Below are 21,960 nucleotides of genomic sequence, written 5' to 3' on the forward strand. Positions count from 1 at the left end.
CTGCGGAATAAACGGAGACTGGCGAAGGACGAGGTGACGATGCGCGTCGGGAATGGTTCCAAGGTCGATGTGATCGCCGTCGGCATGCTGCCTCTACATTTACCTACAGGATTAGTTTTAAACCTCAATAATTGTTATTTAGTGCCAGCTTTGAGCATGAACATTGTATCGGGATCTCGTTTAATTCGAGATGGCTACTCATTTAAATCTGAGAATAATGGTTGTTCCATTTATATGAGAGATATGTTTTATGGTCATGCTCCTATGGTGAATGGTTTATTCTTAATGAATCTCGGGCGTATTACTACACATGTTCATAATGTGAGTACCAAAAGATGTAAAGTTGATAATGATAGTACCACATACTTGTGGCACTGCCGCCTTGGTCACATAGGTGTCAAACGCATGAAGAAGCTCCATGCAGATGGACTTTTAGAGTCTCTTGATTATGAATCATTTGACACGTGTGAACCATGCCTCATGGGTAAGATGACCAAGACTCCGTTCTCAGGAACAATGGAGCGAGCAACCAACTTATTGGAAATCATACATACTGATGTGTGCGGTCCAATGAGTGTTGAGGCTCGCGGTGGCTATCGTTATGTTCTCACGCTCACTGACAATTTAAGTAGATATGGGTATATCTACTTAATGAAACACAAGTCTGAAACCTTTGAAAAGTTCAAGGAATTTCAGAGTGAGGTTGAGAATTAACGTGACAGGAAAATCAAGTTCCTACGATCAGATCGAGGAGGAGAATACTTGAGTCACGAGTTTGGCACACACTTAAGAAAATGTGGAATAGTTTCACAACTCACGCCGCCTGGAACACCTCAGTGTAATGGTGTGTCCGAACGTCGTAATCGCACTCTACTAGATATGGTGCGATCTATGATGTCTCTTACCGATTTACCGTTATCTTTTTGGGGCTATGCTTTAGAGACTGCCGCATTCACTTTAAATAGGGCTCCGTCGAAATCCGTTGAGACGACACCGTATGAATTATGGTTTGGGAAGAAACCTAAGCTGTCGTTTCTAAAAGTTTGGGGATGCGATGCTTATGTCAAGAAACTTCAAACTGAGAAGCTCGAACCCAAGTCGGAAAAATGCGTCTTCATAGGATACCCTAAAGAAACTATTGGGTATACCTTCTACCTAAGATCCGAAGGCAAGATCTTTGTTGCCAAGAACGGACTCTTTCTGGAGAAAGAGTTTCTCTCGAAAGAAGTAAGTAGGAGGAAAGTAGAGCTTGATGAAGTATTACCTCTTGAACCGGAAAATGGCGCAACTCAAGAAAATGTTCCTGAGGTGCCAGCGCCGACTAGAGAGGAAGTTAATGATAATGATCAAGATACTTCTGATCAAGCTCCTACTGAAATTTGAAGGTCCACAAGGACACGTTCCACGCCAGAGTGGTACGACAACCCTGTCTTGGAAATCATGTTGTTAGACAACGGTGAACCTTCGAACTATGAAGAAGCAATGGCGGGCCCGGATTCCGACAAATGGCTAGAAGCCATGAAATCCGAGATAGGATCCATGTATGAAAATGAAGTATGGACTTTGACCGACTTGCCTGTTGAACGGCGAGCCATAGAAAATAAATGGATCTTTAAGAAGAAGACAGACGCGGATGGTAATGTGACCATCTATAAAGCTCGGCTTGTCGCTAAGGGTTATCGACAAGTTCAAGGGGTTGACTACGATGAGACTTTCTCACCGGTAGCGAAGCTAAAGTCCGTCCGAATCATGTTAGCAATTGCCGCATTCTACGATTATGAGATATGGCAAATGGACGTCAAAACGGCATTCCTTAATGGTTTCCTTAAGGAAGAATTGTATATGATGCAGCCGGAAGGTTTTGTCGATCCTAAGAATGCTGACAAGGTGTGCAAGCTCCAACGCTCGATTTATGGGCTGGTGCAAGCATCTCGGAGTTGGAACATTCGCTTTGATGAGATGATCAAAGCGTTTGGGTTTACACAGACTTATGGAGAAGCCTATGTTTACAAGAAAGTGAGTGGGAGCTCTGTAGCATTTCTCATATTATATGTAGATGACATACTTTTGATGGGAAATGATATAGAACTCTTGGACAGCATCAAGGCCTACTTGAATAAGAGTTTTTCAATGAAGGACCTTGGAGAAGCTGCTTATATATTAGGCATCAAGATCTATAGGGATAGATCGAGACGCCTCATAGGTCTTTCACAAAGCACATACCTTGATAAGATATTGAAGAAGTTCAATATGGATCAATCTAAGAAGGGGTTCTTGCCTGTGTTACAAGGTATGAAATTGAGCTCAGCTCAATGTCCGACCACGGCAGAAGAAATAGAAGAGATGAGTGTCATCCCCTATGCCTCAGCCATAGGTTCTATTATGTATGCCATGCTGTGTACCAGACCTGATGTAAACCTTGCCATAAGTTTGGTAGGCAGATACCAAAGTAATCCCGGCAAGGAACACTGGACAGCGGTCAAGAATATCCTGAAGTACCTGAAAAGGACTAAGGAAATGTTTCTCGTTTATGGAGGTGACGAAGAGCTCGTCGTAAAGGGTTACGTCAACGCTAGCTTCGACACAGATCTGGATGACTCTAAGTCACAAACCGGATACGTGTATATTTTGAATGGTGGGGCAGTAAGCTGGTGCAGTTGCAAGCAGAGCGTCGTGGCGGGATCTACATTTGAAGCGGAGTACATGGCAGCCTCGGAGACAGCACATGAAGCAATATGGGTGAAGGAGTTCATCACCGACCTAGGAGTCATACCCAATGCGTCGGGGCCGATCAAGCTCTTCTGTGACAACACTGGAGCTATTGCTCTTGCTAAGGAGCCCAGGTTTCACAAGAAGACAAGGCACATCAAGAGTCGCTTCAACTCCATTCGTGAAAATGTTCAAAATGGAGACATAGAGATTTGTAAAGTACATACGGACCTGAATGTAGCGGATCCGTTGACTAAACCTCTCCCTAGGACAAAACATGATCAACACCAGAATTCCATGGGTGTTCGATTCATCACAATGTAACTAGATTATTGACTCTAGTGCAAGTGGGAGACTGTTGGAAATATGCCCTAGAGGCAATAATAAAAGCATTATTATTATATTTCCTTGTTCATGATAATTGTCTTTATTCATGCTATAATTTTGTTATCCGGAAATCGTAATACATGTGTGAATAACAGACACCAACATGTCCCTAGTAAGCCTCTAGTTGACTAGCCCGTTGATCAACAGATAGTCATGGTTTCCTGACTATGGACATTGGATGTCATTGATAACGAGATCACATCATTAGGAGAATGATGTGATGGACAAGACCCAATCCTAAACATAGCACAAGATCGTATAGTTCGTTTGCTAGAGTTTTCCAATGTCAAAGTATCTTTTCCTTAGACCATGAGATCGTGTAACTCCCGGATACCGTAGGAGTGCTTTGGGTATATCAAACGTCACAACGTAACTGGGTGACTATAAAGGTATACTACGGGTATCTCCGAAAGTGTCTGTTGGGTTGACATGGATCAAGACTGGGATTTGTCACTCCGTATGACGGAGAGGTATCACTGGGCCCACTCGGTAATGCATCATCATAATGAGCTCAAAGTGACCAAGTGTCTGGTCACGGGATCATGCACTACGGTACGAGTAAAGTGACTTGCCGGTAACGAGATTGAACGAGGTATTGGGATACCGACGATCGAATCTCGGGCAAGTAACATATCGATTGACAAAGGAAATTGCATACGGGGTTGATTGAATCCTCGACATCGTGGTTCATCCGATGAGATCATCGTGGAGCATGTGGGAGCCAACATGGGTATCCAGATCCCTCTGTTGGTTATTAACCGGAGAGTCGTCTCGGTCATGTCTGCTTGTCTCCCGAACCCATAGGGTCTACACACTTAAGGTTCGGTGACGCTAGGGTTGTGAAGATATGTATATGCAGAAACCCGAATGTTGTTCGGAGTCCCGGATGAGATCCCGGACGTCACGAGGAGTTCTGTAATGGTCCGGAGGTAAAGAATTATATATAGGAAATGTTGTTTCGGCCATCGGGACAAGTTTCGGGGTTATCGGTATTGTACCGGGACCACCGGAGGGGTCCCGGGGGCCCACCGGGTGGGGCCACCTGTCCCGGGGGGCCACATGGGCTGTAGGGGGTGCGCCTTGGCCTACATGGGCCAAGGGCACCAGCCCCACTAGGCCCATGCGCCTAGGGTTTCCATGGGGGAGGAGTCCAAGTGGTGGAAGGCACCTCTGGGTGCCTTGGGGGGGAGGGAATCCTCCCCCTGGCCGCCGCACCTAGGAGATCAGATCTCCTAGGCTGCGCACCACCCCCCCTTGGCCCTCCTATATATAGTGGGGGAGAGGAGGGACTTCATACACCAGCCCCTGGCGCCTCCCTCTCCCCCCGTTATGTCTCTCCCTTGTAGTATAGGCGAAGCCCTGCTACTGTGACGCCCTGCATCCACCACCACGCCGTCGTGCTGCTGGATCTTCATCAACCTCTCCTTCCCCCTTGCTGGATCAAGAAGGAGGAGACGTCTCCCGTCTAGTACGTGTGTTGAACGCGGAGGTGCCGTCCGTTCGGTGCTTGGTCATCGGTGATTTGGATCACGTCGTGTTCGACTACATCATCACCGTTCTTTGAACGCTTCCGTGCGCGATCTACAAAGGTATGTAGATGCATCCAATGACTCATTGCTAGATGAACTCCTAGATGATCTTGGTGAAACGAGTAGGAAAAATTTTGTTTTCTGCAACGTTCCCCAACACATAGTTGCTTCGGAAGCAGCAAATGAAGGAGTCTGGATGAAGGAGTTCATATCCGATCTAGGTGTCATACCTAGTGCATCGGATCCAATGAAAATCTTTTGTGACAATACTGGTGCAATTGCCTTGGCAAAGGAATCCAGATTTCACAAGAGAACTAAGCACATCAAGAGACGCTTCAATTCCATCCGCGATCAAGTCAAGGAGGGAGACATAGAGAATTGCAAGATAGATACGGATCTGAATGTTGCAGACCCGTTGACTAAGCCTCTCTCACGAGCAAAACATGATCAGCACCAAGACTCCATGGGTGTTAGAATTATTACAATGTAATCTAGATTAGTGACTCTAGTGCAAGTGGGAGACTGAAGGAAATATTCCCTGGAGGCAATAATAAAGTTGTTATTTATATTTTCTTATATCATGATAAATGTTTATTATTCATGCTAGAATTGTATTAACCGGAAACTTAGAACATGTGTGAATACATAGACAAACAGAATGTCACTAGTATGCCTCTACTTGACTAGCTCGTTGAATCAATGATGGTTATGTTTCCTAACCATAGACATGAGTTATCATTTGATTAACGGGATCACATCATTAGAGAATGATGTGATTGACTTGACCCATACGTTAGCTTAGCACGATGATCATTTAGTTTGTTGCTATTGCTTTCTCCATAACTTATACATGTTCCTATGACTATGAGATCATGCAACTCCCGAATACCGGAGGATCACTTTGTGTGCTACCAAATGTCACAATGTAACTAGGTGATTATAAATGTGCTCTACAGGTGTCTCCGATGGTGTTTGTTGAGTTGGCAAAGATCGAGATTAGGATTTGTCACTCCGATTGTCGGAGAGGTATCTCTGGGCCCTCTCGGTAATGCACATCAATATAAGCCTTGCAAGCAATGTGACTAATGAGTTAGTTGCGGGATGATGCACTACGGAATGAGTAAAGAGACTTTTTGGTAATGATATTGAACTAGGTATTGAGATACCGATGATCGAATCTCGGGCAAGTAACATACCGATGACAAAGGGAACAACGTATATCATTATGCAGTTTGACCGATAAAGATCTTCGTATAATGTGTGGGAGACAATATGAACATCCAGGTTCCGCTATTGGTTATCTACCGGAGACGTGTCTCGGTCATGTCTACATAGTTCTCGAACCCGTAGGGTCCACATGCTTAACGTTCGGTGATGATCGGTACTATGAGTTTATGTGTTTTGAAGAACCGAAGGTTGTTCGGAGTCCCGGATGTGATCACAGGCATGACGAGGAGTCTCTAAATGGTCAAGACATAAAGATTGTAATATTGGAAGCCTATGTTTGGACATCAGAAATGTTCCAAGTGAGTTCAGGCATATACCGGAGTACCGGGGGGGTTACCGGAACCCCCCGGGGAGTATATGGGCCCTAATGGGCTTTAATGGAGAGAGAGAGAGAGGGGCAGCTAGGGTAGGCCGCGCGCCCCCTCTCCCTCAGGTCCCCTTTCCTTCCTCCCTCTCCCCCTCCCTTCTCTCCTAGTCCAACTAGGGAAGGGGGATCACACTCCCGGTGGGAGTAGGACTCCTCCAGGGCGCGCCATAGAGGGTCGGCCCTCCCCCCTCCTCCACTCCTTTATATACGGGGGAGGGGGGCACCCCATAGACACACAAGTTGATCATTGATCTCTTAGCCGTGTGCGGTGCCCCCCTCCACCATAATCCACCTCGGTTATATCGTAGCGGTGCTTAGGCGAAGCCCTGTTCCGGTAGCATCATCATCACCGTCATCACGTCGTCGTGCTGACGAAGCTCTCCCTCGACACTCTGCTGGATCGTGAGTTCGTGGGACGTCACCGAGCCAAACATGTGCAGATCGCGTAGGTGCTGTACTTTTGGTACTAGGACCGGTCGATCGTGAAGACGTACGACTACATCAACCGCGTTGTCATGACGCTTCCGCTTACGGTCTACGAGGGTACGTAGACAATACTCTCCCCTCTTGTTGCTATGCATCACCATGATCTTACGTGTGCGTAGGAAATTTTTGAAATTACTGTGTTCCCCTGCAATATATATGTGGGAGGGGGCGCCTAGCACATACCAGATCAATTGTTAGCCGTGTGCGGCGCCCCCCTCACCGTTTACGCCCCCGGTCATATTTTCGTAGTGATTAGGCGAAGCCCTGCGGAGATCACTTCACCATCACCATCACCACGCCGTCGTGCTGACGGAACTCATCTACCTCGACGTCTTGCTGGATTAAGAAGGCGAGGGACGTCACCGAGCTGAACGTGTGCAGAACATGGAGGTGCCATACGTTCAATACTAGATTGAAAGCACAAGTGCTCCCCAGGTGGTTTTGATAATTGATGACAACATGTCTCTTGTTGGACTAACATTTCGATCTAGCATGTTTCAGATAAGTTCAACAATGGAGTGGCATGGACTAAAGGTTGTGGGAACTCCTTCAAGATGCTAAGGATAAAGGATTGGCTAAAGCTTCAAGCTCAAGACTCTTCACTTTTACATTTTAGTGATCCAAGATCACATTGAGTCCATAGGAAAAGCCAATACTATCAAGGAGGGATGAGGTGTTGCTTAATGAGCCTCTTGCTTCATGTGCTTAATGATATGCTCCAAAATCCTCAGCCACTTTCCCACTTCCACATATGACCTAAACCCTAAGCCAAACTCGGTCCTACCGATTCTTCCTATCCGGCGCCACCGAGTTTTACTTGTCATAAGCCACTGCCAAACCCTAATCATTTCGGTCTCACCGATGGGATCTCGGTCTCACCGAGATGGGCTTGCAAACTCTCTGTTACCCATTGCAATATTCTCGGTCCCACCGAGATATGCAATCGGTCCACCGAGTTTGCTTGGCCAAATCTCAGTTTCACTTATTACCCAAATCGGTCCCACCGAGTTTGAGTAATCGGTCAAACCGAGTTTTGGATTTACCCTAACCCTAGCATATCGGTCCTACCGAGTTGCATGTCAGTCCCACCGAAAATCTCTAACGGTCACTAGGTTTACATTTTCGGTTCGACCGAGTTTATTGATTCGGTCCCACCGAGATTGGAAAACTGTGTGTAACGGTTGGATTTTGTGTGGAGGCTATATATACCCCTCCACCTCCTTCTCATTCGATGAGAGAGCTATCAGAACACACACACCATTCCAACTCATATGTTCTGAGAGAGAACCACCTACTCATGTGTTGAGACCAAGACATTCCATTCCTACCATATGAATCTTGATCTCTAGCCTTCCCAAGTTGCTTTCCACTCAAATCTTCTTTCCACCAAATCCAAATCCTATGAGAGAGAGTTGAGTGCTGGGGAGACTATCATTTGAAGCACAAGAGCAAGGAGTTCATTACCTACACACCATTTGTTACTTCTTGGAGAGTGGTGTCTCCTAGATTGGCTAGTGTCACTTGGGAGCCTCCGACGAGATTGTGGAGTTGAACCAAGGAGTTTGTAAGGGCAAGGAGATCGCCTACTTCGTGAAGATCTACCGCTAGTGAGTCAAGTCCTGTGTGGGCGATGGCCATGGTGGGATAGACAAGGTTGCTTCTTCGTGGACCCTTTGTGGGTGGTTGCTTCTTCATGGACCCTTCGTGGGTGGAGCCCTGTGTGGACTCGCGCAACCGTTACCCTTGGGTGGAGCCCTGTGTGGACCCGCGCAACCGTTACCCTTCGTGGGTTGAAGTCTCCATCAACGTGGATGTAGGATAGCACCACCTATCCGAACCACGGGAAAAACATCCGTGTCTCCAATTGCGTTTGATTTCTCCAAACCCTTCTCTTTACATTCTTGCAAGTTGCATGCTTTACATTCCGCTGCTCATATACTCTTTGCATGCTTGCTTGATATGTATTGTGTGTGTTGAAATTGTGCCTAAACTCCACTTAAACCGAAAAAGCTTAAAAATTGCAACTCTAGCATTAAGTGTCTAATCACCCCCCTCTAGACACATCTACTTCTAGATCCTACATAGATCGGTTGAATCGTGAAGAAATTTCAATTACATCAACCGCGTTGTGAAACGCTTCCACTTACGGTCTACGAGGGTACGTGGACACACTCTCCCCCTTACTGCTATGCATCTCCATGGATAGATCATTGCATGTGCATAGATTTTTTTTGTTTTCCATGCAACGATTCCCAACACTAACATCATCTCTATGGAACAATATGTTTTTGTGCCTGGAAGGTTGATCACTGACAACATAATAACAACTTATGAATGTTTACATTTCATGAAGAGAAACCAGGAAAAGAAAAACCAGTTTTGTGCCCTTAAGTTGGACATGATGAAGGCTTATGATGGGGTGGAGTGGTCATACCTTCGTGCCATTATGATTAAATTGGGCTTCACCTAGAGGTGGGTGGACATTAATATTGTTATGGGCATGGTCACTTCGGTGAAATTTTAAGTGATGTTCAATGGTAAGAAACTATAACAATTTATTCCTTCACGAGGCATCCGACAGGGGGACCCAATTTCCCCATACATGTTCTTGTTAGCGGCAGACAGTCTTTCGTGCCTATTAAAATCTAGAGATGAGTCATCACAACTTCATGGCCTACAGGTGGCACCCTCGGCGGCGCATGTGAATCTCTTCTTTTTGTAGTGATAAGCCATTGTTTTTCAGGGCTAATAGTGTGGGAGCAAATGAGGTCAACCAGGTGTTGGATATTTATTGTCAAACTACAGGACAACGAATCAACTATGGAAAAGAGTCTATCTTTTTTAGCAAAGGAGTTCCTGAAAGTGTCCACACTGATATTAAAGGAGTGCTTCAAGTTCCAAATGAAACTCTAAATGAGAAATATCTTGGCATGCCTTCTGATGTGGGATCTTCAAAAAACAGAGCTTTCAAATTTTTGAAAGATAGATTGTGGAGCAAAATTCAGGGATGTATTGAGAAAACTCTATCTACTGCAGGCAAGGAGGTATTGGTTAAATTTGTGGCGCAAGCTATACCTGTTTTCTCTATGACTTGCTTCAAACTTCCCAGGGGGCTTTGTGAACACCTTAACATGCTCATAAGGAAGTTTTGGTGGGGCAGTAAGGATGGTGATCGGAAACCTAGTTGGGCATCGTGGAAGTCTATGACACAACCAAAAGCTACGGGCGAACTTGGTTTCGAGGATTTTGAGCCGTTTAACCTTGCGATGCTTGCAAAGCAGGGATGGAGGATTTTACAACAACCAGATTCTCTAAGTGCTCGTATACTTAAGAGCGTTTACTCCCAACGTCAACGATATTGCATGCTCGGGTTGGTTCCCACCCAAGCCAAATTTGGAGATCTATAATGGAAGGACTGGAAGTATTGAGACTTGGACTTATTAAGCATATTGGTAGTGGGAACTCTACTAATGTCTGGCTGGACAATTGGATACCTAGAGATGAAATGCTTCGATCCTACGATAGTAAAGTTGCTTACCCACCAAGGCCAGTGCCAGATTATTTTGATCTTGCAACGGCCTCCTGGGACAAGCAGATGATCGAGCATACATTCATGCTGATGGGCGTTCCAGCTATCTTGGTGATTCCCATATGCACTCGCAATTTTGATGACTATTGGGCTTGGCATTTTGAACGAAAGGGAAGCTTCTCGAACCGGTAGGAGGCTTGGCTAGAGCGTGCCGCAGGACCTTCAAGCTCACGCAATGAGGAGAAATCATGGAAGCTTCTCTGGAGTACTCATGATCCAACTAAGATTAGAATGTTTTTCTCACGCCTTGTAAAACAGTCTCTACCCACTGAAGATGTGAGAGCACCACCGCAATATGTCCACCACAAGCTCTTATGGTTGTGTGGCTCACAAGATTCGCGGAGACACTCGCTTCTCGAGTGTTCATCGTCAAGATGCATCTGGGCCTTGGAAGAGGGAGATATCATGGATCAGATGATTACGAGAATGGAACCAAATGCAAAATAGTGGATTTTTGCACTCATGGCTGGCCTGTCTCACCACAAGTTTATTCGCATGGCGGTCTGCCTTTGGGCTATATGGACATCGAGGCGGAAATTTACCATGAAGCGATTTCACAGAGTCCACAAGCTACACACCTATTTGTGAACATGTTCATCAGGGAGCTTGAGTTGATTCATATACAGCCTCAGCCGATTTAACAGAGAGCCCCCCCCCCCCCCCCCCGCCAGCTGGAGTATCACATGCAAGACCCTTGGCTCACACCTGTGGGACATGCAAAAATTCACGTCGATGGCGCTGTGCTCCGAGACTGCGGTGGATTTGCTACTGCAGTTTGTCAGGACGATGCCGACAATTACTCGGGTAGCTCAGTTTTGGTAATAGCGGGACTAGTGGACCCAACCACATTGGAAGCAGCCGCGTGATGAGAGGGCCTTGCGTTGCCAGAAGATCTCCTTCTAAGCAACTTCATCATCTCATTTGATTGCAAGCAGGTGGTCAGTGACATAAAAAAGGTAGCCAGGGCCCTATGGTTCGGTGATTACAGAAATCAAACTTCGAGCTTCTAGTTTTAGTTGTAATTTTATTTTTGAAAATCGCACTGTTAATGATGAGGCTCATAGTCTAGCTAAGCATTCGTATAATCTTGGTCCAAAGCGTCACATTTGGTTGGCCAATCCTGATGATGTATCCCATTCCATGTGGATTATGATCAATAAAGCTTAGCTTTGTCTAACAAAAAGCTCCCGTTTGCCAGCGCCTCACCGCGCCTGTGGGCTAGAATGTGAGGAGCACTGATTACTTCTAATGGGCTCAGGGCCTATTTGGTTCCAATAAGTCATCTGACTTATAAGTCAGGTGACTTAAAACCAGTGACTTATAAGTCATGTCTGTTTGGTTGTCACCTGACTTATAAGTCACCTGACCACACCTTTACACCTTGTTTTTTTATGTAAAGGTGGTGGGACCCACGTAAAAGAGGGTGACTTATAAGTTTTAAGTTGGGGTGGAGCAACTTATGACTTATAAGTTGGGGTGACTTAGGCCCTCTTTGATTTGCAGGATTTTCAAAACACGGGAATAGGGAAAATACAGGATTTGAGTGGCATGTCCACTTGAATTCTATAGGATTAGCATAGAGTGTTTGATGCTACAGGAAAAACAAGGAAATTGAAAAAAGAGGTTGGAGTGGATGCTAGATTTCCAATGAAATGATAGTACACTTGATTCCATAGGAAAAAATCCTATAGGATTCAATCCTATGAATCAAACGACAAACGTAGGAAAAAATCCTAAGGATTCTGACCCTTCAAAAGTCCCACGGAATTCCTTTGAATCAAAGGAGCCCTTATAAGTTGAGTCTGTTTGACGAAATAAGTCACTTTTTTTATTTTTCAACTTATAAATTGATGACTTATTTGAAATCAAACAGGTCCTCGTTGGCGTGGTTCTGGATTTGTGAACCCCGCAATTTCGTCCGCAATTACGCGTCGGGCAGTGTTCACACGTGGCAAGGCTATTGTCCCTGGAGTAGAATTGTTTTTGCACGTAGACCATCCAGCGAGAAGGAGAAAGAAACAGAGGGAAGAAGCTAATTAAACAAGTACCATAAGCCACATGCTTCGATGCTCTAGTAGTACGGCACCAAAAGACCAATCAACCAGGCACCACCAGTGACTGAACCTGCCCGTGGAAATGGGGTGGGTTCACTCCCATACTTGTGCCAATGTGCTTCTCTCCAACCGCTGCGTCTGCTGCAAAATCTAGTTTGTTGCTCCTTTTATTCTGGTTTTGTTGCTCTTCTTTTCTCTCTCTTCGTCTTCACGCAACTCTGCAATGGAGCTTCGAAATAACGTCGTCATGAGGAAAGAAAAAAAACTGCCTTTTTCTTTGAAAACACGTAATTCTATATGTCATTTTCAAGAAACCTCGAAGTCTCCAAAACCTAGGTTTTTTTTGTTTTTGTGGCAGCAAGTAAAACTTTCCATAATACGTCACCCAAGCTCTAGTTGTTTTCGCGACCTCATTGCACACGTCATAACATACTGTGGGTGTACATAGCTATCGGAGTGGCTTAATTTTGCAATTAACAAGACATAATCATTAGTGACACTAACCCCACTCACTTATAAAGAATGATTTAAAAAGGAAAAGAAGGAAATACATGTAATAAATATTAAAACAATATATAATCAGCAGTCAGATCATGTTACACTCTCTCTCCTCTCCGACAACCGCGGTGGCGAAGCGGATTTGATGATGGGCGCAACATCGACAGAAAACACAACACACTCCAAGACGTCGATACTGACGCAACTGTGACGTCGTCATTCTAGATGTCGATACTGACGCAACCGTGATGTCGTCATTCTAGACGTCGGTAACCGAAGCAACTGTGATATCGCCATTCTAGACGTCGATACTGACGCAACTGTGATGTCGTCATTCTAGACGTTGATACTGATGCAACTGTGATTTCGTCATTCTAGACATCGGTAACTGAAGCAACAGTGATGTCGTCATTCTAGACGTCGGTAACTGAAGCAACTGTGATCTCGCCATTCTAGACGTCGATACTGACGCAACTGTGTTATCGTCATTCTAGACGTCAGTAACCGACACAACTGTGATGTTGTCATTCTTCCCTACGTGGTGTTGACAGTCGGGCCTGCAACCACCACTTAATAACCATACCGATGCTGCCCCACCGCCATGCCTACTCCCTTATATACCTCTCCACGCTAGGGTTTTTGTGGCACAAAAGCCCTAAAATTTAGGGTTTGGTGATATGTGCTTGATAAGAGTTGACAAAATAGGAAATGAACTGTAAATTATCAAAACCATTTTTTAGCGTCAAAGATCGTCGATACATGATGACTGCGATGTATAGTTTTACGCTGTGATAAATCCTTTAGAATATCTAGATCTTTGGGAGTAGTGATAGCCGATGACTGGGATGATCGAGCATTGTGGTCGTGAAGCGAATGGCGCCGGACATGAGCTAGCTCGACGTTTGCTTTATGAACAAAACTAGTTTCAAGTTATGGCATGATCAGCTTCCGACTCCCTTGTTCGTACCATTGTAAAAGACCCTGTTATAATTGAGTAAAGTCCCCGCTCAAAGCGATGCAACAGAAAATAATTGAGTAAAGTCGCCCAAAGTTAAAAAGAAAACACTAGTAGTATAAGCGCACGTGCACTGATGCTTGCAACGGTACAGTCCGGAAAGCCACGATGATCCAGGGCGAACCTGCCCTTGAAGACGGGCAAGGTTCATTTCGATCTATGATCATCCAAATGTACAACAGGACATCGTAGCACCTGACATCTCCTCTCGACATTTTTGCTCCGTTTTCATCTTGTCTTGAACGGCAACACGAGGGTGAAGCGCGTGCTCTGGATGTCGTTTTGAGAGCTGAGGCACCACCAGGACGAACCAGCGTGCAAAACACCATCGCCGTGCATGAAAAATCCTGGCGCCGCCGTGCCACCCAGCGTGCCACCTCATCGCCGACGTCATGAGACGGTGGTGGGGGTACGAGAACCATCGGCGAAGCTTAATTCCAGCAATTAACAAGCCATAATAATTAGGGCCAGCGCCCCCACCACCGAGGAAAAACTAAAAAGGAAAGCGGGGGAAGGATTAGTAAATCACCAGCTGTCCAAATCACCCCGCAGCCCCGGCCCAGCTCACTCGCGGAGGGAGGAGCGGATTGGATGACGCGCGCAGCAGCAGCATCGCGCACTTCAAGGCGTCGTCGCTGCTGACGCGCGGGCCCCGCCCCCACCGCTTTATAACCGCGCCGACGCCGCCCCCATCCCACCCCCGACACTCCCCTCCGTTCCGGACTCTGAAGCAGCAGCGGCGGACGGCGGCCCGCGCGTCTCCGTCTCGCGGCGGCGAATCCCACCTGCAAATAGACAGAATCGGACAGGTTCTCGCTAGGTGGGCGCGGCGAGGTGGGTTGGGCGGGGGTTCGATGGCGACACCGTGTCGGATTCCCGCAATTCGCGCTGGATTAACGTTGGTGCGGATTTTTTCTGTGTCTCAGGTTTCTGTTCGGCGGGCTGGGCGTGATGGCGGTCGCGTCGCGCCTGGCGGTGGCGCGGGTGGTCCAGCCGGACGGGGGCGCGGCGAGCGGGAGGAGGGGGCGGCAGGGGTTCGCGGTGGTAGGGCTCCCCGCGGCCGCCAGGAGGGGGAGGCGGCGCGGCGGGGCCGTTGCGGCCAGCCCCCCGACGGAGGAGGCGGCCAAGTTGACGGAGCCGCTCACCAAGGAGGACCTCGTCGCCTACCTCGCGTCCGGCTGCAAGCCCAAGGAGAACTGGAGGTGAGAAGCTGGTGCTGCTACTTACTGTTGGAGGTGGAACGTAGTTCTATGGCTGGAGCAGCCGATTCTTACTGCCCAGCTTACTGTTTAGCTCTGCAATTGGGGATTTAGTATTTACTGTTCAGTCGCCCCTAGAGTGGCGGAGTTTTTTCACATGAATCAGTGCCTTGTAGTGACGAACTGGGTGATGTTTGCCAGTAGTTAGCACTTGTAGTTGTAGGAATAAGAGGGTGGATGCGTCGAAGTGACTTTACTTGTGCCTAGTTAGCAAACGAAGCTCTGCGTTGTTCACGGAAGGGGGCACATGGTATTGGTTAGCATAGTTATACTAGGCTAGGAACTAATTTGGGGATACATTGTGTCATGCTGTTGCCGAATGGCGCGGCTCGTCCATTCATATAATGCTGGAAGTAGTAAAATTGCAATATGTACACAAAACTGATATAGTACTTGTTAATACGTGGAAAGAGTAAGCTTACAAATGATTGTCCTAAATGACAGAAAAAGTCTCTCTAGGATTAGATATGCTATACTTAATGGGGCGTGCTACGTGTCCACCAACTGATCTTTTCAAAAGATTGGCCGGGTTGCTAGCCGCCAGATCTGGCGTCATCAAGCCGTTGACGGGCATCCTAACTTTTGCAACATAGATTATGTTGCAGTTTTTTTTGCAACAGAGATCATGTCGCGGAAACGTCTGTAGATTTTTTTTGCAACACAATTTATGTTACATAATATTTTTTGCAACAGAGATAATGTTGCGGAAACGTTTGTAGAGTCTTTTTTGCCACAAAGGTCATATTGCAGAATTTTTGCAACAGAGATCATGTTGCGGAAACGTCTGTAGATTTCTTTTTGCAACAGAGGTCATGTTGTAGATTTTCAACAGAAAGCATGTTGCAGAAGACGAACGAGGAAAAAAAAGGGAAACGAGCGGCTCTCAGTCGTTAGCGATTAAGATAAGAAAGAAAAAGGATGAACGGTGATAGGGCCCACATGGGACGCATGGTGTGCATCTGAGGTGGCAACGATGCGCTGTAAATTGGCCGGTTGACGGGAATCTTTTCGCATACTTAATACATCTTGTTAATGTAGTGTGCTCATTTTATTCGATCAATAAAATTTATTGGAGATGAAGATCGTTCTGGTGCCTGTGTTCAAATTATTTCAGATTTGACAATATATTTTTGTTTTTCTTGAAGTTCTATTCCTGTATAATTCCTACCGAGTATTTCGGTTAGTTATTTGGTCCATTCCGTGAGTAAATTTTTTGTTGTACAGAATTGGCACAGAGCATGAAAAGTTTGGTTTTGATGTCGAAACATTGCGCCCTATAACGTATGATCAGATCAGTGCTATACTCAATGGGCTGTCTGAGAGATTTGAATGGGACAAGATAATGGAAGAAAACCATGTTATTGGTCTCAAGCAGGTACTATGCCTGGAAAGAAATATGATATATATGGTTTTCACTCAATAGTGTTTTTTGTGACAACTTATTTATATGGACGCAGGGAAAGCAAAACATTTCACTAGAACCTGGTGGCCAGTTTGAACTTAGTGGCGCTCCCCTCGAAACATTACATCAAACTTGTGCGGAGGTCAATTCACATCTTTATCAGGTAAATATCTATTAGTGAGCAAACTGTTGCATGTATAAGTATTCACTTTTTACAGAAATTTATGAAATGTAACTTTGCGGGATTTTCACCTGTGACATATCATAATGTCATATTTAGTTCCCACCAGAAAATTCTTTTTAATCAGATTATCCTATTTCATATCCCAAAATTGTACAAAGTCCATGCCGTGAAATGTATATTCGCATCCCAACAAACCGTGTCAATTATATTGAGAACTAAACAACCACCAATATCTAGTTTCTTCTGGAAGTTTGTATCATCTTATGCATGCATCTGTAAGACCTCCAAACCTTACTGGGCACGGAGTTAGTTTCCATTAGACTGTGTGGGTTCATGAAAAACAAATTGAACTGTCTCATGGTTCTGTTTGCACATTCGCCTTCTAGGTTTTACTTGCTGAAAGTTAATTGTACTATGATGTATGTATTTTTGGTGGAGAAGGTCTATACTGTTCTATGCTATGATTTAATCTTCTGCCGGTTTTGTAGGTCAAAGCAGTTGGAGAGGAATTGGGAGTAGGATTTCTTGGAATGGGTTTTCAGCCAAAATGGGCCCTGACTGATATACCAATAATGCCCAAGGTAATTCTGTCCTTAAACCTCATAAATGTAGGTTTTGAAGTTTGTGCTGTTGCTAGACTGTTAAAGGGCCTTTTTTACTTTTTTATTTATATCCCAGTCTAGTTAATTTCCGAGAAATGAAGTTGCAAATCTAAGAACGTACTTATGGTTTGCACATTAGTAGTTTATTAGTACAACATAGTTCCATGGGGCTGATATCGAAATGCTGGCTTTTGATGCACCCATTCTTGCTTGGTACACCATTAAGCAAAATCCTCCACTGCAACTGTATCGAGCACTTGGCAGTTAACACAAAATGATCGATAACCCACACTGTAGTCTTCTTCCATGCACAACCTCACTTGTAATTTAGGCATATTTGCCCTAGGCAACATAATTATACTGTTACTGGTTCCTGTGAAGTCTGATCATACAATTTGCTACTCTGTAGGGAAGGTATGAAATTATGAGGAATTACATGCCTAAAGTTGGTACTCTTGGCCTTGATATGATGTTCCGCACGTGCACTGTACAGGTAACTGTCATTTTTAGTGTTGTGTTCATGGGCCGTTTTGACAACTCACAGCCCTTTATTTCATTTGATATCAAACAGGCTAGTATACAATATTCATGTGTTCACTAAACAAGTTCAATTAAGAGTTCACTATTCTGGCATGCAGGTTAATCTCGATTTCAGTTCAGAGCTAGATATGATAAGAAAATTCCGTGCTAGCCTTGCATTGCAGCCTGTGGGTATCTGTATTATCTTCCATTCTTCCTGACAGTTTACTTTGCTGCTGTTGCACTAACCTGACTTGCTTGTTTAACAGATCGCGACAGCAATATTCGCAAATTCTCCCTTTAAAGAAGGAAAACCAAATGGGTTTCTCAGTTTAAGAAGGTGTTTACTTCATTGCTTTCAGAACTTAATGTGCTGTTCTGTTGTATGGAGCTGCTAACACATTATCATCATCTGCAGCCATATATGGACTGATACTGATAACAACCGCTCGGGGATGCTTCCTTTTGTTTTTGATGACACATTTGGGTATGCATTAATGCAAACTTCTCCTTGTTCGCCACCCAGAATGCCAGCTATTTGATTGATGGCGTCATTTTGGTCAACAACAATTCCTACATAAAATGAGGCTTTCAGTTTAAACGAGTTCTAATTATAATTTGTTCTTGGTTGCAGATTTGAGCAATATGTGGACTATGCATTGGACGTCCCAATGTATTTTGTATACCGGAACAAGACTTACATTGACTGTACTGGAATGTCATTTCGGGTCTCTTCCTGTCTCTAATATCTTAGTACTTCTGCAGTTATATGCTGTAAACTTTGTAAATGTTACTCCCTCATCCAAAATAAGTGTTGCAGCTTTGAACTAACCTTAGTTCAAAGCTACGACACTTTTTTTGGATCGGAGGGAGTATCTTATTTTGAAGCTTTTGGCTACATGACTTTAGCTGTTGGAAATTTATAGAACTCTTATTTGGCTTGTGTGTATTTTGCAGGATTTCATGGCAGGAAAGCTCCCACAGGTTCCAGGGGAGTTGCCCACTTTGAACGATTGGGAGAACCATCTAACAACAATTTTTCCTGAGGTTTACCTTTGATTTGGTTGGCATGGTGACATATTAATTGGTGTTGTTTCAATTCAACAATCAGTTGTTCTTTTTTATTCTCCTTGCAGGTTAGGTTGAAGAGATACATGGAGATGAGAGGTGCTGATGGTGGACCTTGGAGGAGATTGTGTGCTTTGCCTGCATTTTGGGTTTGTTTGCTGACTCTTCCTGCATTTGTTATGTATATCTACAGAGTCTCATTTACAGCACAGACATGGGCAGTATGTTCATTGTTACTGTACTAATTAGTACTCCCTCCTTTTTCAAATTATAAGGCATATTTTGACAGTCCAAATTCGTGCTTTGACCAACAATTAGTTTTAATGATATGTGGTTTATGTTACATTAAATAGACAACATGATTGGATCCATCATATTCAAAAGCACATCTTATGACTGATCTTGTAACCATAACTAAATATTATACGAGATTACGGTCAAAATACGCCTTATATTTTGAAATGGAACAAGTAACTTCCATTTCGTTGCAAAACCCAGAATCAGCTTTGCATCTGATTTGTCCTTCTCTGCAGGTTGGGTTGTTGTATGACGACGAATCATTACAGAGCATTATTGACATGACTTCTGACTGGACAAAGGAAGAAAGAGAGATGTTGAGACGGAAGGTATCTCAAGATATTTCTGCTCTTTATCCTTAGTGGTAGAAACTGTTGTCGTTTGGAAACATCAATTAGAAGACTAGAATTTGCACTAGCAGATTTGAGAGGCATAAATTTCTACTTGAATTGTGAGTGATCGTGTGTTTTATTTGATCAGGTGCCAGTAACTGGTTTGAAGACGCCATTCCGGGATGGGTATGTAAGAGATTTAGCTGAAGATGTTCTCCAGTTAGCTAAGGTAACTCCCTATTTTCTGGCTACTAATCCTTTCCCATAAGTCTACAAACATGCTGCTTGTGATAACGATCCTATTGTGGTGGTGCAGAATGGATTAGAAAGAAGAGGATACAAGGAGGTTGGTTTCCTGAGAGAAGTCGACGAAGTTGTTAGAACAGGTGACGCTTTCAGAACACTTTTATTCACTTGATCAAGATAAATACTCCAGATGATCAAAATTCTTGTCTTAGATTCGTCTAGATACGGATGTATCTAATACTAAAACGTGACTTGATATATCCATATTTAGACAAATCTAAAACAAGAATTTTGGGACGGAGGGAGTACTAGCTTTGCGATGGCGGGCTGTGAACTGCGCCTTCTCCAGATGATAATTCTCAATCTACTCTTGTGCAGGAGTGACACCTGCCGAGAAGCTTCTGAATCTATACGAGACGAAGTGGCAGCGCAGCGTGGACCCTGTGTTCGAGGAGTTGTTATATTGATATACTGATATCATATATAACTTCGGTGGAAGCTGGACAAGGTGGACAGGGTCTTCAGATTGTATCCCCATACAAAATCCCGTCCCCAATTCTACAAGCCACCTGACCAGGGAAGCCTACTCTCTGGTCTCGCGGCTGCGAATAATTTTGAGCTCGGAACACTCTGTTTGCGGCTTGCCGCCTTTCTTTCTTTGGCTGTGTGGACCTTTTACAGCTTCTGATTTTTCTCGCATCTCCAGGGAGCCGGAACAAGCACCTGTTTGTACCGATCCCTTTTTCATCTTTTCCTGATGAACGGCTTGTATTCCGAATAAATCCATCTCGCGTGATGATGGAAGGAACCTGATTTCCAGAAATAATAATTCAGAGTGTTTGAGACGTATGCTCGGGTTAAAGCACTTCAAAAGTGTAAAGTGGTTTGTGTGGCCGTGTTTCTTTCAAAGAGTTCGTTCCGTGCATGCCATTGACGACCGGCTATGCACACTGTGCAGTCATCCAATGCGTAACGGTTGTTAAGCAGAAAGTAGTGCTAGTTGGACTGGAGAACGACACGTGCGCTTCGTGTTTGTTCTCAATTCCATTTCTTCCGCTGGCGAAAAAAGGGTACTACCTGAAGCGGAAGTCTCCTCTGAGTCTCTGACCAAGCCGTTCTTTATCTCTTCCAGCACGGCACTACCAAATCCAACATCGCTTTCCCTTTCCTCGTCTCACTGCACACCTACCTCTTTCAAGTAATCAATCACTTCCCAGATCCGTGCCCAATGCGTTTTCCTCTTCCACATAAATAGTGGGGAACAATATTCAGGCATATTCGGAATGGCAGGAATTTTCAGACTAAGGATCACTTTTCTTTTTGAAATAATCTGAAGATATTTTTTTAAAAATGATGACTGTTTTTATGATTCTTTATAGAACGTGTTTGATTTTAGGAGCATGAAAGTGTCTCTATAGTTGGAAAGGGACACGTTTGTCCTCTAGAGATGAGTGGTTATTAACACCTCTATGGGCTCTAATATGGTTATTTACATGATGTCTCTCTTCCCAGTGCCAAAGTTAAGTTGAAATTATTTGTGTGGCTATTTATTTTTGATAGGTTTAATATACCAAATATGCGGAAGCAGATACAATTTAATGTTGGTATCAATTATTCTTGCACCCTGAGACAATTAAGCATCTCAACATTTCCTGTCATTCAAATCCAATGGTCTCCGAATGCCTCACGGATTACTTTGGTACCAAGCTAAAGTGATCTTTGATGGCAATCTACTTTTTTGAAATGCTTATTATAACAATGTTGGTCCTCTGTAAACGTGCCAACCACCTCGGGAGTGGCCAACATCTATCTTGTTGCCCCAAAAAATCAAGGCGGCGTAGACATCCAATATATATTGGCAAAATATCGTCATTCTAAATCAATGGTTTCTTCAAGCTTCCTAATAAGGTGAGTTAAGGCATTGATATACTCAGTAATAAATAAATGGGATCCAAGGCAAGTCCATGTTAAATATGGGGGTACCACTTTTGGGTTGGTTCGATGACGAGGAGGCAACACCTTTCCTGGTTTGGAACCTTCGCTAGCAATAACAAATCACATGTTGGTTTGTCATATGTCATGGTTGGGAAATGCATCACCTCAGTTCCTAGTACTTATGGCTTTTTCATATACTGCATCATAAGCATGACATAATAGCAGAGGTGGTAGGTAACTTTTACCCATTTGTGG

The 21,960-nt window shown here is 44.5% G+C and overlaps 1 protein-coding gene across 1 annotated transcript; it reads left to right on the forward strand.

Annotated features, from left to right (window-relative positions):
- The first annotated feature begins 14,481 nt into the window (after positions 1-14,481).
- Positions 14,482-20,619, forward strand: GSH1 (glutamate-cysteine ligase). Its single transcript, XM_048710899.2, has 16 exons — positions 14,482-14,695; positions 14,788-15,063; positions 16,345-16,495; positions 16,578-16,685; positions 17,195-17,287; positions 17,718-17,801; positions 17,947-18,015; positions 18,097-18,167; positions 18,246-18,314; positions 18,462-18,555; positions 18,785-18,874; positions 18,964-19,044; positions 19,429-19,521; positions 19,673-19,753; positions 19,841-19,910; positions 20,149-20,619. The coding sequence occupies exons 2-16, from the start codon at positions 14,813-14,815 to the stop codon at positions 20,235-20,237; spliced, it is 1,494 nt and encodes a 497-aa protein (XP_048566856.1). The 5' UTR covers positions 14,482-14,695; positions 14,788-14,812; the 3' UTR covers positions 20,238-20,619.
- The last annotated feature ends 1,341 nt before the right edge of the window (positions 20,620-21,960 follow it).

The sequence above is a fragment of the Triticum urartu genome, chromosome 1A, assembly GCF_056163025.1.
Source record: "Triticum urartu cultivar PI428250 chromosome 1A, HENAU_Tu73, whole genome shotgun sequence".
NCBI lineage: Eukaryota > Viridiplantae > Streptophyta > Magnoliopsida > Poales > Poaceae > Triticum > Triticum urartu.

Coding starts and splice junctions, on each gene's coding strand:
- GSH1 (XM_048710899.2), top strand. CDS start 14,813: ATGGCGGTCGCGTCGCGCCTGGCGGTGGCGCGGGTGGTCCAGCCGGAC. Junction 16,686..17,194: donor TCAATTCACATCTTTATCAG/GTAAATATCTAT, acceptor CCGGTTTTGTAG/GTCAAAGCAGTTGGAGAGGA. Junction 19,045..19,428: donor GTGCTTTGCCTGCATTTTGG/GTTTGTTTGCTG, acceptor CCTTCTCTGCAG/GTTGGGTTGTTGTATGACGA.